General features: G+C 45.1%; 1 protein-coding gene across 1 annotated transcript in view; it reads left to right on the top strand.

The window, feature by feature from the left end:
* The first annotated feature begins 8,412 nt into the window (after nucleotides 1–8,412).
* TRIM44 (tripartite motif containing 44) overlaps nucleotides 8,413–18,062 on the top strand; it is a 120,669-nt gene continuing 111,019 nt past the window's right edge. The window contains exon 1 of the mRNA XM_058663176.1: nucleotides 8,413–9,399. Coding sequence (XP_058519159.1) covers nucleotides 8,758–9,399 — 642 coding nt within the window. The 5' untranslated portion in view covers nucleotides 8,413–8,757. The remainder of the gene's footprint in view (nucleotides 9,400–18,062) is intronic.

Genomic DNA, 18,062 nt, shown 5'->3' with positions numbered 1-18,062 from the left:
ACATCCCACATCAGAGTGCTTGAGTTCAAGTCCCGGAGTTACTAGTTACACCTTCCTGTTAATCTACATAGGCTGTAAGTGATGACGCAAATGGTTGGGTTCTTGCAACCCACATAAGAGGCCCCAGGTGGATTCCAGGCTCCCAGCTTTGACTTGGCCCAAGCTGTACAGTTGGGCATTTAAAGAGTGAACCCAGCAGATGGGAGCTTCCTCAATTTTTCTGCCTCTCTACTTCTAAAATCAATAGGTTAAGCAAAAATTTTTGAAAAATAAAACTGACCAGGATTAACATCTAAAAGATATAAAATTTGGCCACAAATAAATGGGTGCAAATTCAACTAAAAACATGTAAAACAGATTTACACAATTATGAAGAATTATTCATCTTTATTAGTAACATAAGACGCTGAAATGCAATACTATAATGAATTATCACTATATATCCATCAGATGGACAACCAATAAAATTGTATTATACTAGTGTTATTAGGGGGTAGACACAAAAGATTTCAATAATCACAGAATTTTGCTAAAAAAAAATGAAAGGAATAAAAAAGTTTTCCTCCTTGGGCCTGGTGTGATGGCTCAGTGGATAAATCCTCACCTTACATGCAAGGGAATTCCATGTGGGTGTTGATTTGTGTCCCAGCTGCTCCATTTCCCATGCGGCTCCCTGCTTGTGACCTGGGAAACTCTGCACTTGTGTAGGAGACCAGGAAGAGGTTCCTGGCTCCTGGCTCCTGGCTTTAGTTCAGCTCAACTCCAGCTGTCTTGGCCACTTGGGGAGTGAATCAGTTGACAGGAGATCTTTCTGTCTCCCCTTTTCTCTGTAAATCTGACTTCCTAATAACAATAAATCTTTTTTTATTTTTTTTAAGGATTTATTTTATTTTTATTACAAAGTCAGGCATACAGAGAGGAGGACAGATAGAGAGGAAGTGGAGCTGCCGGGATTAGAACCAGTAACCATATGGGATCCCGGCGCATTCAAGGTGAGGACCTTAGCCACTAGGCCACGCCGCCAGGCCCAACACATCTTTTTTTTTAAAAAAAGTCCCAGACACTTCAATATGGGATGTGGATTTCTGAAGCAGTGTCTTAACCCTGCACCAAATGACAGTCTGTATGTAAAATTCAACACACACATTAGTAAACCAATGGAATACCTCTTACAAATACACACACACATATACAGATATAAGCATATTTTAAGCATATTTATCAAGCACATTAGAGCTGTGCTTGAAGAAGTTGAGAGAATGGGAATGGAGTTTGGAGATAAAAACCATAAAATTAAATTATATTACATTTAAATGAAATTAAAGTAAATTAAATTAAATGCAAAGGATGCCTTGTGTGGATTTGAAGCAGGTTATGCTTTGGGTAGTATGATTAAATGGGCTCTTTGCATGAGAGTTCCAAAACAAATAAATAAATAAATGAAGAGAGCAAACCTGGGGAGGCTTTCCTCATAATCCCTGATTTACAGGGCCTGTGCACCAACCGCTGAAATACAAAGTCTTTAATTAGTTCCAGTCCAGAGGTGACTGCTTTTCCAACTGGAGGAACGGGAGGCAAATTCAGGGTTTTTTCTCACTCCCCAAGCGTGCTGATCTCATGGATGATTAAATGTCCGCCTTTATTCTCTGCAGCCCTCTCAGATAAAAGCCAAGACCACCCCTAAGAAAGGATTTCCAAAGAGAAGGGTTTGAAAAACAACATTTAGCCTGCAAGAATTAACATTACTCAGGGGCCTAAGGTCCAGGGAGGAAGTAACAGATTAACTCACAATTCACTGAATATTCTTTCAAATAATTCTCTTGGCTTTATGTCCTCATGCTGGTACAATGGAGACACACACTAATAGAGATTTTTATAGAAAGTGTCTGAGGAGAATATCAGTGAAAACATGGTTAAGTATTTATATCCTTATTATATCTTACAGGAACTATTTAGCACTGCTTATCAGTAACATACTAAATGAGTGAAATGCGAAGACTTTGATCAGAACCTTTCTGGAGTTTTCTTTATCTTTTAAGGGGATGTGGTGTTTAGAATAATATAATGCTGCTACTGAATGCAATGAGCATGTTTCAGGAGGGGGCTGGGCTGAGGAATTATATTCTGTGTCCACTAGCAGGCTTCAGAGTCAGGCCTGGTCTTTAACACTTAATTCTTTACATGTTGGCAGGGAGATATCATATTTTGCTGCACTGACATAATGGCATAAGATGTTAACTAATACGATAACCGCATGAGATGGGATTTAGGTGATCTCAGGAACATGTTGAAAAAAATGAAATCAGTCACTGAAGTGACAGTCGATGACGTCAGAATGGGACTGGCTGAAGGGTGCACAAACTTCCCCTCAAGCAGTGGACTTTGACATGCTACCTTGTTCTCTTTTTAGCTTCCAAAGACTTTTCTGAAGTTACATGTACTGTGTTATCTTACTAAGCCCTATTTCTTCTATTTGGAACAGGCAAAGGGAACAGAAATTCGTTTCACAGCTGAACGGGAAAAGGAAATTACTGGGAAGCAATTATGCAGTTTGGGGAGACCACCTATTTGTAACAGGTGAATATAGTAAGATGGAGGCAAACAAGTGAGATTGAATCCCAATCCAGTTGCCTTCTGATCAGTGATACCTCAATGTTTCATTGCTTTTCTGAATCTGGTTTTCCTCATTTGTATAGAACTCAAATGTTGAAAGCTTTCTGAGTTACTAGTCACATAATAGTAGATAGCTCTTTATTTAGAAATATTTCATTTCTCACACACACATACACACACACACACACACACGTGTCACAGTGTAAATTGTCCTGTTCTCCACAACTATTGCCTGTTCAGCATCTTGGAGATGCCTTACTGGTTGTTGCTAACTGCAATGAGAAGCAACGCCAAGTGTGACGATCAGCCACAAGTTGACTCAAAGTCTCAGGGTGATTTTTTATGGAGCACTAGACAACTAATCTTGATTTTATTATGTTGAGTCATTTTTTATTTAAAGATTTATTTTTATTTGAAAGACAGCATAACAGAGGGAGAGAGACAGTAAGAGAGAGAGAGAGGCAGTAAGAGAGAGAGAGAGGGAGAGAAAGAGAGAGAGAATCTTCTATCTGCTGGTTCACTCCCCAAGTGGCTGCAGTGGCCAGAGCTGAGCCAATCTGAAACCAGGACCCAGGAGCTTCGTCCAGGTCTCCCACACAGATGCAAGTTCCCAAGGCTTCAGGCCAGCCTCTATTGCTTTCCCAGGCCACAAACAGGGAATTGGATGGGAAGTGGAGTAGCTGGGACATGTACCAGCATCTATATGGCACTTGCAATGTTAGGATTTAGCTACTGAGCCATTGTGCCAGGCCCATGGGAAGCTCTTTCACAATAAAGTCCTGACAAGTTGGAATGATTTAGAACTGGGCAGCAGTTACAAGGTGAAATAATTTTGGGAAGAACATAAATGATTCAAATTTTGAAAAAAAATGTTAATAGAATTTGATGACCTCTGGGAAAGTGATAGGTGAGGGTTTGGAGGGGAATTATATTGGAAACTGCAGGAAACAAGGTTCTTGCTATTTAGTGGCAAGTGTTTAGTAACACTGTTTCCCTGCAGTAATGCTGAAAGTAGAAAATGAGCCTAATCAATTGAGTGTTCCACCTAATTATTTATCTTGTTGGGCAATGTCTGCTTGTTGATAACAGAAAAATGTGAGTAGTGATCATCTAAAGGAACAACTTAAAAAAAAAATCCAGAATGTGGTTTTGACCAGTGTTTCCATATGGAAAGTGATGAGAAAATGAAGAATGGCTTCCATGCATAGATAGACTTCAGGCTGCTGTCAAAATAACATCATCCAAAGAAACTGAAAGTGTGGCTGTAAAGCTCCAGGTTCAAACCTTAAAAGATCTACAGCAGTAATTCAGAGCACCAACAGACACACAACAGGGCTTCAGAGACATATGTGGGTTTTGTGTCTCAGTAGTTTCAGTAGAGGGACCCTACAGAGTAGAAAGGGGCTTATTTTGAATAGATTTGGGGTGCACGTTTTGTTAGCCTTATAGGAGACTCAAGAAGGTTTATAAGCCTGCAGGCGTGGACACAGACAATATACTTTGGATTCCCTAAATTCTCTTGACAAAACTCTACAGCTGCAAACATGGAGTGATAGTAATTGGATAAGGAAGGGTAACTCAGAGTGGACTCAAGAGCCCGAAGGATGAACTCAAGAGCCATGAAGAGTCATTCCCAGCAGGAAGAGGTTTAAACCTGAATCAAAGAATCTACAACAAATGCCTAGCAGGATTTTAGAATGTTCTGTAGCCATATACCTCCTGAAAATCTCCTTTCCTCCTTTTAAAATAAGAGTGTCTGTTATCCTGTCTCATCATTGTATGTTGGGAGTACAGGAGACACTGGTATTCACTCAAGGAGCTTGAAATGCTATGTGCAGGTGATTCAACCACACCTGGATCCAATTTAGCTGTAAATCTAGATGAAATAATGGATTAGACTTTGGGAACCCTGGAAGAGAATGCATTTTGCATTGGGGAGATACCTGAATCATTGGAGAACATAGGCCAGACCCAGGTAGCCAGTCTTCAAGATGGCCCCAAAGAGCCCTACTTTTTGGTAGTTGTGCCCACATATGGTTTTCTACCATACTGAGTACACCTACTCTCTGTAAACAGACTAGACATGATGGCATGTGACTTCTGAGTATTGGGCATGAAAGACATTGCAACTTCGATTTTACCCTTTCTTGGAACACTTACTTAAGGAGCTTTTTAATCATTATGTCACAGCAACACTCAAGTAGCCCTATAGCGACTGGTGAGTTTTCCCATAGGCTAGGAGTGAACTACATCGGTGGTGAATCTTACTGTGACCACCACACAGCCAACAACTTTTCTGAAACCTTTGACAGATCTTAAGCCAGAACTATCCAGCAAAGCCAACATAGATTCCTGGTTCACTAAATTGATCTAAGTTAATTATAAATTGTCATTATAATCATAATAAATAATGTTTACTATTTTCAGGTGTCACATTTTGAGATCATTTTCTAGGCAGGAATAAATTAATATGACAAGGGCACAATTTCTGGATGCCCCTAAAGATTTCATTTCCTAGGGAATCAGTTGGATCTGATGTCTGCTGAGAAACAGACTTGTCTCACTGCGTGTGCTACCCCATCGCCAAAATTTTATGAAGTCCCTTTTTACATGATCTCATCAGCTTTTGCCTCTAAGACTCTGTCTCTACAGTGGGCTCAAAGAATCTCTGTGAAGTGTCAAATACTAAACTCCATAGTATTACATAACTTTTTAAAGATTTATTTTTTAATTTATTTTTATTGGAAAGTCAGATTTACAGATAGAGGAGAGAAAGATCTCATCCGCTGGTCCACTCCCCAAACAGCCACAATGATTGGAGCTAAGCTGATCTGAAGCCAGGAGCCAGGTACCTTTTCCTGGCCTCCCACACAAGTGCAGGGTCCTAAGGTTTTGGAACCTCCGCCATTGCTTTCCCATGCCATAAGCAAGGGGCTGAATGGGAATGATGCAGCTGGGATATGCCCATATGGAATGCTGGCACTTGCAGCTGGAAGAGTAGCCAACTGAGATACACAGTGTTAGATGTGAACCATTAAGTAAAATTAAGACCATAACATAATAATGACCTCAATAGGCTACCTGTCACTCTACCGGATCCTGGTTGCAAATATATCCCTTTAAGACATTAACAAATTATTTTCTTTGAAAAGTCACTTTTTGATGAGTAATGGGTAATAAGTTACCATTAGATATAAAAAAAAACTTTTTATAAAAACGAGTTTTATTATGGAGCCCATGCCATGCCATAGTAAGTCAAGCCTCCACTTGGGGTGGCGTTGTCTTATATAGCTGTCGGATTTTATTTCGATCCAACTCCTTGCTTAAAGCCTGGGAAGGCAGTAGAGAATGGCTCAGCTTCTTGGGTCCCTGCATCCATTTGGGAGACCTGGGGGAAGTTTCTGGCTCCTGGCTTTAGTTTGGTTTGGCGCTGGTTGTTCAGTGGCCATTTGGGGAGTGAAGTACAAGGATGACATTTTTCTTTCTCTGTTAATCTGCCAAATTTATCTTTTTATTGAGCAATAGGGTGATTATGTTTAATAATATTCTCTTTACATCACAAAAACTAGAAAGGAATTTAAATATTGTTACCAAAAACAAACGAAAAATCCCTGAGAAAATTTACCCTAATTTGAACATTACACAATGTTTGCATGTATGGAAATACCACTTAGCACCCTACAAACATGTGTTTTTTTTCTGTGTCAGCTAAAAAAATAATTAATAATTTTGGAGACTCTAAGATGGAGCATGCCAATCAGCGGATTCTGCAGCGACTTCATTGTGCTTGGACTGGCGAGACTGGCAGCAATTCATAACTGTTGAATTATCAAAACTACTTGAGCAAGACCCGCAGAGTATGCCCCACATCGGGGACCTGGGATGGGTGGGAGACTGGGTGGGGCTTCTCCCTTTACCTCCCTCTTCATCCCAGATACAGAAAACAAGAGAATGTGGAAATAATAGTCTTACCCACTTTCCTGTAGCCCTTGAACTTTTGTGCCCTAATTAACCAAGTAAAGATTGCCAAAAATAAAGAAATAAATTAATTAAAAAATAAATTTGGAAAAAATGGAAAAATATTTTCTAGAGCTAAATTATTTCCTTTTAAGTCTGAGGGGGGTTAGAAAAAATAAAGAATGCTACTCACTAGGTTTAATAATGGTGATGTTCAAGTTGATTTGAATGCAGATATAGAAAAAGAAAATCCAGAGAAATAAACTGGAGGGAAACATCAATGTATATGGAATTGGAACAGAGATTTTTTTTTTAATCAACATTCTACAAGATTGTTCTGAGATTTAAAACAGGAGTGTAAGAAAGACTTATCTAAGAAAAGCTGCAGGAGGATTTACCATATTGGGGACTGGGTGATAAAGATGCTGGTTACAGTGTCTGCAACGCCAGAATGCCTGAGTTGGATCTGTGCCTACTCCAGCAAACCGCGGGAGGCAGCAGGGATTCGGTTCCTGCCTCTCATCACCTATGTCAGCTGCGCCCAGGCCAGGATGCTGTGAGTACTTGGAGAGTGAAGCAGCAGATGCAAGATAGCTCTCTGCCTCTCAAGCAGAAATCAATCAAAAGATGAAGGAGATATTATCTGTGGGTTACATTCGCTTTATTTACAATGTTTTTCATAACTCCATCTAATGCCTTGATATGATGGCAATCATGCAGAAATCTTAGAGCAAAATTAACTAAGGGGTTCAACGACATTCAGATACTGTTCCAACTCCTGTTCTTAATGCTACCTCAGCTTCTCCAGTGAGTGGGTGGGTCAAATGTTCTTTCCCTTCTTTTCTATGAAGGGTGAGACCAAGATATAGGATAGAGAAAGGATGTACACACTCCCACTCACTAGGAAAAATTACCTACGCGTTTAAAACATACTTCAAAACCTCCTCCATAGGTCACCGCGAACACTAAATATAATTTGTGCCAAAAATATAAGTGAACGTATTGCAGGCACCTTCACATCAAATCCACAAAAATACCCAATGAAGTGGACAGCGCCCTTATTTCCACTCTGCCCAGCATGGCCAGAAACCCGATTAATGAATGTGGCGTCAGGAATTGAGGGGTCTTGGGGCAGTGCACTTCCCACAAACAGCTTTTAAAGAGCCACAAAAAGATACGACCTGGTTCTTGGCACTTTCGTATTGCTTAATAAATCACAGCCCGTTCTTCGTTCTAGGAATCTAATCTGAATCCAGAAAGACTTCTCACATATAGGAAATGACGACAACTGGAGCTCGGGCCATAGCCTTTCCGTCCTGTCTCACTTCACCTGACCTCCGTGTCTAACCCAAGGCTCAGGAAAAGCGCCAGGAATCCTCAACCCCTGGGAGGCAGGAATGCAAACACGCTTTGCAAACAAAGCATAGTATTTCTTCGGATTGAAAAGTGTTTGCTCAGTCTGCCTGACAGTCCCAGGGCCCCGGAGAACAAACACAGACCCTTTGGGGCCTCTGAAAACCCCAAAAGCTCAGGTTTCCGGCTGGTCAACAACGCTCCAAGCTGGCACCTCGCAGAAAACCCGCGAACAAGGACCAAGGTCCAGTGGACACCTCCAGGGAGGGACTGGGGGGCGGGGCCAAGTCTCCAACCCCATGAGAGCGCCAGGCTTCCCCCATCCCCTCTCCACTCTCCCAGGATGCCGAGCCCCGCGGGAAACGCTTAAAAAAAAAAAAAGGGCCATTGCCACTTTAAATGACTCAGGAAGTGAAAGGAGTCCGCCTGACAGCGAAAGGGAAAGTGGAACCGGGGCGGCGCGGGGAGCCTGCAGCCTCCACCGCCGCCACCGCCGCGTCCTTGCCCGGGGAGGGAGACCAAGCGGGCGGCGCGGGGGCCGACGGGGCCGCGGGGCGGCCGCACCGGAAGTGCCCCGAGCGGCCGAGGAAGCGCCGCGGCTGCGCGCAGCAGGCCGAGGCGGAGGGAAGGGCCTTCGCTGCCGGCCGGGCTGAGGGAGCTCCCTGCGGGTCCGGCCCTCGCACCGAGACGCAGCGCGACCCCGGCCGGCGGCGCCTCCCGGAGAAAAGGACCTCGCCAGGGCGAGGAGGGGGAGGAGAAGGAGGTGAAGGAGTCGCGCCGAGGCCGACGGCGAGCGCGGCGGCCCGCAGACTTGGGCCGCGTCCCTGCGCCCACATGGCCTCCGGAGTGGGCGCGGCCTTGGAGGAGCTGCCTCCCGACGGCACGTGTGATGAGTGCGAGCCCGACGAGGCCCCGGGCGCCGAGGAGGTGTGTCGCGAATGCGGCTTCTGCTTCTGCCGCCGCCACGCCGAGGCGCACAGGCAGAAGTTCCTGAGCCACCACCTGGCCGACTACGTCCATGGCGCCCAGGTCTGGGCCTCGGGAGCCCCCGGGGAAGGGGAGGCGGAGGCCAAGGACGAGCAGGACAAGGAGTTAGAGAGCGAGACGGAGGAAGGCAGCGAGACGGAGGAGAGCGAGACGGAGGAGGAGGAGGAGGAAGAGGAGGAAGAGGAAGAGGAGAGCGAGGAGGAGAGCGACGAGGAAATGGAAGACGAACAAGAGAGTGAGGCGGAGGGGGACAACCAGGAAGAGGGGGAGTCGGAGGCGGAGGGGGAAACCGAGGCAGAGAGCGAGTTTGACCCCGAAATAGAAATGGAAGCCGAGAGGGTGGCCAAGAGGAAGTGTCCCGACCACGGGCTCGACTTGAGTACCTACTGCCAGGAGGACAGGCGGCTCATCTGTGTCCTGTGCCCTGTCATCGGGGCCCACCGGGGCCACCAGCTGTCCACCCTAGATGAAGCCTTCGAGGAGCTGAGAGTAAGTACCGAGCACAGGCCTGGGAGCAGCACCCCTGGGCTTACAGCCGGTGGTCCAGCGGGTGCTTTGGCCCTGGAACCTTGATCTGTTCATCTGATTGGAAACAGTGTTCATTCACTACTGTTGATGGAACTGCTCTGAGAAGCACCGGAATGGGACTCTTGAGATTATAGACGTGCACGCAAAAATGTAATCTATAATTTCTGGAGATTTGCAGCCCTCTGCAAATCTGAGGTTCGCAGAAGGTGCAGGAGCATTCATTGGGAATGTTGATCTCTCCTAGGCCAATTTCCTTAAGTCGTTCTTGTTGGGGCAGGTGCTGTGACTTAGGGCTCCTGGTGATGAGGGTTGCTTTCCCAACTTGAAAATGCGGTAAGAAATTGAATGAGTGTGTGTTGAAGGTGAACTTGGCAAATGGTTTGCCTTGAGTTGTGATGGTGTCATTTAAAAAAAAATTTTTTTATTGTTGACAATCTTTACATAGTTAATTACGGTAAAAAAGATTCAGGGGCTATAGGGAAGTGGGTAAGACTATTATGTCCATATTGTTTCCTTCATGTATCTGAGGTAAAGGGGGATATTTAGGGAGAAGCCCCACCCAGTTTCCCACCCACCCCAAGTCCCGGATGTGGGGCATGCTCTGATATACTTGCTCAAGTGGTTTTAATAGTTCTCCAGTTATGAATCGCTGCCAGTTTCTTTTTTTTTTTTTTTTTATATAATCCATTTTATTGCATTGTTGTTGACAATCTTTACATAGTTAACTATAGTTGAAGGAAAATCAAGAAAGAGAAGGAAAAAAAAAAATCGCTGCCAGTTTCGTCACTCCCTGCTCGATGAGGTCGTTGAAGAATCCACTGATTGACACAGTCCATCAGAGTCTTCATTTGCCCAGTATTTCGCTGCCGACATATAGCTGAGGTGGTTGATTGACTTGTTCTGTCCTCTGTCTTTTCTTGGCTAGTGATGGTGTCGTTTGATCTTGGCTTTTCTAAGCAGCCTTCAGCTTGCTGGAATGGAGTAATAAACATTGTGACAAAATCCACCATATCAGCTTTTCTTTCTTAATCCATATTTCATTGTAAAGCTTACATTCAGAAAGCGTATGGACATGTACATAATCAGTAATGATAAAACACTGATGTATTCTTCACTTGGATTACGATGTTTTGGTGTGAGATGTGTAATTCGCCACACTGTGATACACATCCTGGTTGACTAACATTGACTCAGTCCCCGCTTCTGGAGCTTCTGGCCATTGAAAACAGTACAGACACTAACATTGTTAGTAATGTCTGCTGATGTAGATGCCCCATATTTGATTGGATAAGAAACATAGGAATAGAATTACTAGGTTATAGACTGATGCATTTCTTCAGTAGTACTAGAGGTCATCAGCTGTTTTCTAAAGTGGTTGTACCTGTTGGACTCGTGACCTATATGGAAGTTCTGTTTTTCTGGATCTTCACTAACACTTACTGTTACAGTAGTTTTGATCTTTGCCAGTTTTGTGGATATGTGCTGAATGGTGTTCTTCTTGTTTTAAAGAGGTATTTATTTGAAAGGGAGAGTGGTGTAGCTCATATCATGGTTTACTCTCCGGGGGGTCACAGTGGTCAAGAGGGGGCCAAGCCACAGCCAGGAGTGCCACCTGTATTTCCCATGTGGGGCTCAGGCTTGAGTCGTCACTCGTCACCTGCCAGGCACTGGAACCAGCAGCACTCCAGGGTGGAGTACGGAGTCCCAGTGTGGCCTTGACCCTTTGTAGCACAGCACCAGTCCCGTGCATGGTGTCTTGTTTGGGTTTCACTTTGCATTCCTCTTGATATTAGTGATTTTTGAACATCTGGTTTTCCTATTTTGTGAGGTACCCAGGCATGCTTCTGTGGGGTTGTCAGTGATTTTCTTATTAACTTCTAGCCATTTTTATATATTTGTTTCTTACTTCTTTGTTGTTAATATCGGTTGCAAATATCTTATGTAATTTTTCCTATTTCAGAATTCTAACTTGAGTGGGAGTTTTTCATTTTATTGCACAATTTATCGGTACGTGATGGTTGCTTGGTTTTTTTTGTTTGTTTTTGCTTTTTGGCTGTGGGAGAGGGAGGTAGGAAATCTTGTTCTTCTTAATGCCGTGGTGGAAATTTAGGAATCCAATTCCATTTTTTCCCCCTACAGGTAACCAGTTTATCAAGCACCAGGAAGGGCATATTTACAGAGAGAAGGAGAGACAGAGAGAAAGATACTAAATCCACTGGCTCACTCCTCAAATGGCCGCAGTGGTTGGAGCAGAGCCAATCAGAAACCAAGTGCTAGGACTCTCTTCTCAGGTCTTCCAAATGGGTGTAGAGTCCCCGGGCTTTGGGTCATCCTCTGCTACTTTCCCAGGGCACAGGCAGGGAGCTAGATGGGAGTGGAGCAGCTGGGGCACAAACCGGCAACCATATGGGATCCTGGCACATGCAAGGCAAGGATTGAGCCCCACTGAGCCATCATGCTGGGCCCATTGTTTTTTTTTTTTCCTTTTTCCATTATTTTATTTTATTTTTGACAATCTTTACATAGTTAATTAGAGCACAAAGGTTCAAAGGCTACAGGAAAGTGGGTAAGACTATCATTTCCACATTTTTTTTTCTATATCTGGGGTAAAGGGGAAGGTAAAGGGAGAAGCCCTACCCAGTCTCCCACCCATCCCAGGTACCCAATGTGGGGCATGCTTTGAGGGTATTGCTCAGGTAGTTTGATAATTCAACATATGAATTGCTGCCAATCTCGCCATTCCAAGCTTGATGAGGTCGCTGTGGAATCTGCTGATTGGCATAGTCCATCTTAGAGTCTCTGTTGCCCTGTTTTTCACTGCCAACATATAGCTGAGGGTAGTTGATTGATTTGTTCTGTCCTCTGCCGTTTCATGGGTAGGGATCTGAGTCCAGCAGTTCGATTGGGGGGATCCCTAAAGAAATTTTTTCTGAGGTGAACCCAGACCAGGTTCTTGTGTATACTTGCAAGTACAGGGCCCAGTACAGTCCATCGCCCCAATCAGCTATTGGTTGCAATTGTTGGGTCAGTTTTGTTTCCGGTCCTGTCTCCCACTGGAACCAATGGGTGTTGCAGTCCAGCCTGATTCTGCCCAGCACACACTCGGCCCTCACATGAACCAGTGGGAGCTGCAGCCTAGTCAGAGCAACCCACAATAACCCCCACCAGGCCCGCCCCCTACCCTGGTTCCCATACTTGCCAGTATATGCAGCAGACTAGTCCAGTCTGTCCCACATCCCATTCAGCTCTCATGCATGTCTGTGGTCATTGAAGCCTAGTTCAACTTAACCAGCTCCACCATCCAGCCCACACACATGCTGTTGGGTGCCCTTTTGTCTAGCCACCCCTCCCCTGTCCAGGTTTTCGCGCCCTCCAGTGGGGGTGGTAACCCAAGAGGGAGGAGCCCACTATTTCCCTTCTAGGCCACTCCCATTCCCAGATTATGCACTCTCCAGGTGGTTCTGCAGTTTAACCACAGATTTAGCCATGAGTGCCAGCTTCTGCCAGCTGATGCTGTGGCAAAGCCCAACAAACCCTCACCTGCTCTAATATACGCTTGCACCAGTAGGAACAATCAGGCCAGCCTGGCTTTTCCCTGATCTAGCGTGCATGAGGCCCACAGGTGTTGTAGCTCTGCCTAGTCTGGTCTGCCCCCATCCCAGCTCATGCTCTCTCGTGGGAGTAGCTATCCAGCAGGTGAGCCTCCCCCATTCTCACTGCCAGCTCCAACCCCTCCCTCCCTGGTTCTGAAGTGTGCTGTTGGGCGTTGCGGCCACTTCCAGTACAGGTCACCTCACCTTGGCATTCCGTATTGTGTACTGGTTTTTGTCGCGACTGAACCTGGTTTGACCCACACTCTGTTCCGGTGCTCATAGTCACCAATGGCTGATATGAACTGGTTCAGCCTGGTCTGCTCCCGACCCATGCCAAATGTATGCCAGTGGGATACTTTCCATGGCCTGTTTTGGGCTGTTCCTATGGTGGTTCTTGCACTTACCTGCAGGGACTATGTCCTGCCAGACAGGCTCCTCCATCAGAACCTTTCCCAGTGCCAGATTTCATGTATACCAATGGGTCCATGATCCAGCCCTACTCAGTTCACCTCCTGTCATAGTAGGAACAGTGGGCTTTCCTGACTGGCCTTCAACCCAATCTGGTTCTCACTGTTGGATGTTTCAGCCCAGCCATGGCTCATCCATACCCACATACAGCTCACACATGGCTCAGTAGGGGTTGAAACCTAGCCTAGTCCATCCTATATCTACCCTGGTGCTCCAGAGCACCAGATAGTGTTGGAGTCTAGCTCGGCTTGGTGCATCCAGTCCCAGTCCACACTTGTGCCAAGGGAGACTACAACTTTTTTCTGATCAGAATGCAGCCCCCTTTCCATCCCACGCACTCCTTGGTGGAAGCCTCCACCCAGCTAGGGTGTCCCCTTACCTCCCCAATCGGGCCTGTTCGCAGCCATAGATTGTGCACATGCCAGTGGTTGCTGTGACTCAGCTTGGCACAGCCCCTCACCTGTCCCGGTCCCTGCCTTAGATGCTATGGCTTAGTGTCCCTGGCTCATGCAGACCAGTAGGTGCAAGAGCCTAGCTCGGCATGACCTATACTCCATCCTGATTTCTAATTTTGTTCGTGAGCTAAGGTTTGCTCAGTCCTGCCTCGTCCACCCCGTTCCATTACCATTTCACATATTGGCCAGCCATTGGAGCTACTTTGCCCAGCTTGTCTGACACCCAGTTCTGGATCCTGTGTTCACCAGCAGAAGCTATGACCCGCCAGGGGAAGTTTCCCAAGTTCCTCCACTTGACCCACTCTCAGACCCAGTTCTCATACATCCCAGTGGGTTTTAGGCCAGTGCCCGGCATAGTCTGATCTTCCCTTTGGCCTTTGTATGAGCTGGTGAATGTTGCAACCCGGCCCACTCCACACCCTATTCAGGATGCACATTCGGGTGCTGCTGCCTTGACCAGTCCAGACTGTTGTCGGTTCCTTTGCTGATGATTGATGGCAGGCTCCTTGGTCACACCTAGCTTAGTCCATCACCTCCCCAGCTCTTGAGCTAACCAGTGGGGCAAGTATTTCCACAGGGTCTTGGGTCCATAGTTTTTAATTTATTAAGAACATACATAGGATTTTTTCTTCCACTTTAGGGGAGAAACTTTCCTAGGCAACAAAGAGGGAGTTGGATGGGAAGTGGAGAGCCAAGCTCCATTGTGTTTTTTGATACTGTAACAATTGCCTGTATTCCTTTAAGAGCAAGTAAGCTGATTTATACTCTCTGCCTTTGATAATTCTGAGATGTGAAAATGTTGTAAATCTCTTTGCCCATTTCCCCCACCAATTTCTTTATTACCGATATGTCTGATTACGTTTGACTGAGTGGCATCCATTGACTTTAAAAATATATCTGTGGAAATGCCCCAAGCCTAAATGAAACTATATTCTTTGAGAGATGATTTGAGTTTGCTCCTGCTGAGATCTCAGGAAAAACTCTTTAGAACTCCCTTAAACTCATTTGTTGAAATTCCTTGGACCAAACTTTTAGGAGGGCCTGCCCAAGGTTACAGTGTCAAAGAGTTTTTTTCTTTTTAATTATCTACTCTCCATGGCCTCCTATTTCATTTTCTGTTCAATTCCCTTTGGAGGATGAGAGACAAGTTTACTTCTAGTTTAAGAATAGAAGGGTTGAAGAGTTTCGAGTCTGTATTGGAAGGCTCTGTTGTAAATGTGCACTCCCTATCTACTACTCGCTGCTTCCCCCACATCTCACTTTTCTTCCCAAACCGAGTACACAGCCATTGTATTGACTTCAGTCAATGTCTATATTAAAAGCTGCTTCCCGGACACTGCTTATCCTAATGTTGATTGGAATGTCACTAAGTATGGATTTTTTTTTTAATGTTATCAATATTTTCTCTTGTGGCTGCTATACCAAGAACACACATTACTTTTTATTTTGTTTTGTGTTTGGTGATTCTGATAATTTTAAAAAGCTTTATTATTTCTTATTTTTATTTTTATTGGAAAGTCAGATGTACAGAGAGAAGGAGAGACAGAGAGGAAGCTATGAAGCTATTCCGTCCCCTGAATCACTCCCCAAGTGACTGCAGCAGCTGGAGCTAAGCCAATCCAAAGCCAGGAGCCTGGAGCTTCCTCTGGGTCTCCCACGTGGATGCAGGAACCTAAGGCTTTGGGCTGTTCTCGACTGCTTTCCCAGGCCACAAGCAGGGAGCTGGATGGGAAGTGGGGCCGCTGGAATTAGAACCAGCGACCATATGGGATTCCAGTGTGTGCAAGGCGAGGACTTTAGCCACTAGGCTACCATGCTGGGCCTGAGTCTCATAATTTTTGAGAAGCAGTAGCCAGATACATTTGTAGAGTGTTCTTCAGTTTGGTTTCACCTAATTTTTTTTTTTTAAATTATGGATTGGAGTTGTGACTATTAATGGAATTACAAGTACATACATTTTTAATGCTTTTTAAAACATTTTGTTGGGCCCGGCGACGTGGCCTAGCGGCTTAAGTCCTCGCCTTGAATGCCCCGGGATCCCATATGGGCGCCGGTTCTAGTCCCGGCAGCTCCACTTCCCATCCAGCTCCCTGCTTGTGGCCTGGGAAAGCATTCGAGGACGGCCCAATGCATTGGGACCCTGCACCCGTGTGGGAGACCTGGAGGAGGTTCCGGGTTCCCAGCATCGGATTGGTGTGCACCGGCCGTTGCGGCTCACTTGGGGAGTGAATCATCGGACGGAAGATCTTCCTCTCTGTCTCTCCTCCTTTCTGTATATCTGACTTTGTAATAAAAATAAATCTTTAAAAAAAAACATTTTGTTTATTTTTATTGAAAGGTGGGGCTGGTGAGGGGACAAGATCATCCTCTAAGGGATGCCTACATTAGTTAGGACTGGGCCATATCAAAGCCAGGAACCAGGTTTTGTGTCCTGGTCTCATGTGGGTCATAGGGATCTAAGACTTGAGCCAGGACTTCTTCCTTCCCAGTGTGCGTACTGTTGCGAAGCTGGATTGGAAGCGGAGGCAGAACTTTGTCCAACCCAGCCGGTGCAGTTAAACACAGCAGGCAAAATTCGGTGAGTCTGTAGCAGGCTAATTTTTGAGCTGATAATTTTGAATGGCCCAAAAATAATGTTGCAGATATTTGAAGGGCTCTTGGTAGAAAAAATGTTCCCCACACTGTGATGCTGTGTGCAGGTGTCCTGAGGAGTGCCTTCACGCATGGCTGCAGTACCCACTGCTGCTGTTAACATTGTTTGGACAAGGCACAAATTACCAGAGGAGTTGTGGGTGGTTTTGTTGTTGTTGTTGTTTGTTTCTTTGTTTGTTTTGATTTGTCTGTTTTGATTTGTTTTCCCAAGCTTTTATTTTTTTTGAAAGGCATAGTTGCGGAGAGGCAGGGATACAGAGAAGTCTTCCATCCACTGATTAGTTTTCCAAGTATTTCCCCTTAGCTGATGACCTGGGAAGGCAGAAGAGGATGGCGCAAATGGGAGACCTCACGTGGGAGGCTCAGCAGCTCCTGGCTCCCAGCTTCAGACTGGCCCAGCTCTGGCCATTGCAGCTGCTTGGAGAGTAAACCAGAGCATGGAAGAGCTATATCTCTCCCTCTCTGTAATTTTTTCAAGTAAAATAAATACATCTTAAAAAAACTAAAAGATATTTTCTTTCTTTTTTTTTTTGTAAAGATTTACTTATTTTTATTGGAAAGGCAGATATACAGAGAGGATCTTCCATCATTTGACTCACTACCTTAGTAACTGCAATGGCCGGAGCTGAGCTGATCCGGATCCAGGAGCCAAGAGTTTCTTCCTCTGGGTCTCCCACACAGGTGCAGGGTCCCAAGGCTTTGGGCTGTTCTCGACTGCTCTCCCAGGCCACAAGCATGGAGCTGAATGGGAAGGAGGGCCACTGGAATTAGAACCAGAGACCATATAGAATCCCTGTGCTTTCAAGGTGCAGACTTTAGCCACTGGGTCACCACATCGGCCCCAAGATGGCATTTTCTTAAGTGGCAAAAGGAAAACTGGTTGGCAGAATGCAACGCTAAGCAGCATCTGTGGAATTTTTAGCATGTGTTTGTGACGGACTAATCCAAACATTTAGAAGCCACACCTCTTTGCCTCAAGTATGTTTTTTACGTGTAAGTTCGGGGAGAGGAATGTTTGGTAATTGATTCTGGGAACAACTGCCTGGAGGAATTAGAGAAGGACTGCTGGTAGCCGGGTGATTGGACAGAGACACAGGCTTAGAACAGCTGTGACTCCACAGGGACTGTGAAAGTATGCTGCACTCCATCCTATAGTGGTCAGTGGTTATGACTTTTTGTCCACTCATAGAATGTTAAGGTTTGTTGTAACATACATTTCATTTTTATTGTCTGAAAGAATATAGGGCATCTTCTGATATGAGCATGAAGCACTGATTGAAAAATGGTACTAGAGAAGAACAGGAAGTATCATAGCTTTGCTGCTAATATTACTTATTAAACTGCATTTATTAGAAAGGCAAAGCAGCAGGGAAGATAGAGATTTCACCCAGTGGGTTAGCCCCCAAATGCCTTCCAGTCAGTTGTGGCTGGGACAGGTTCAAGCTAGGAACCAGGA

The sequence above is a fragment of the Ochotona princeps genome, chromosome 4 (assembly GCF_030435755.1).
Source record: "Ochotona princeps isolate mOchPri1 chromosome 4, mOchPri1.hap1, whole genome shotgun sequence".
Classification (NCBI taxonomy): domain Eukaryota; kingdom Metazoa; phylum Chordata; class Mammalia; order Lagomorpha; family Ochotonidae; genus Ochotona; species Ochotona princeps.
Note: the sequence above shows the minus strand (reverse complement) of the source record. Positions and strands in the feature narration are given on the sequence as shown.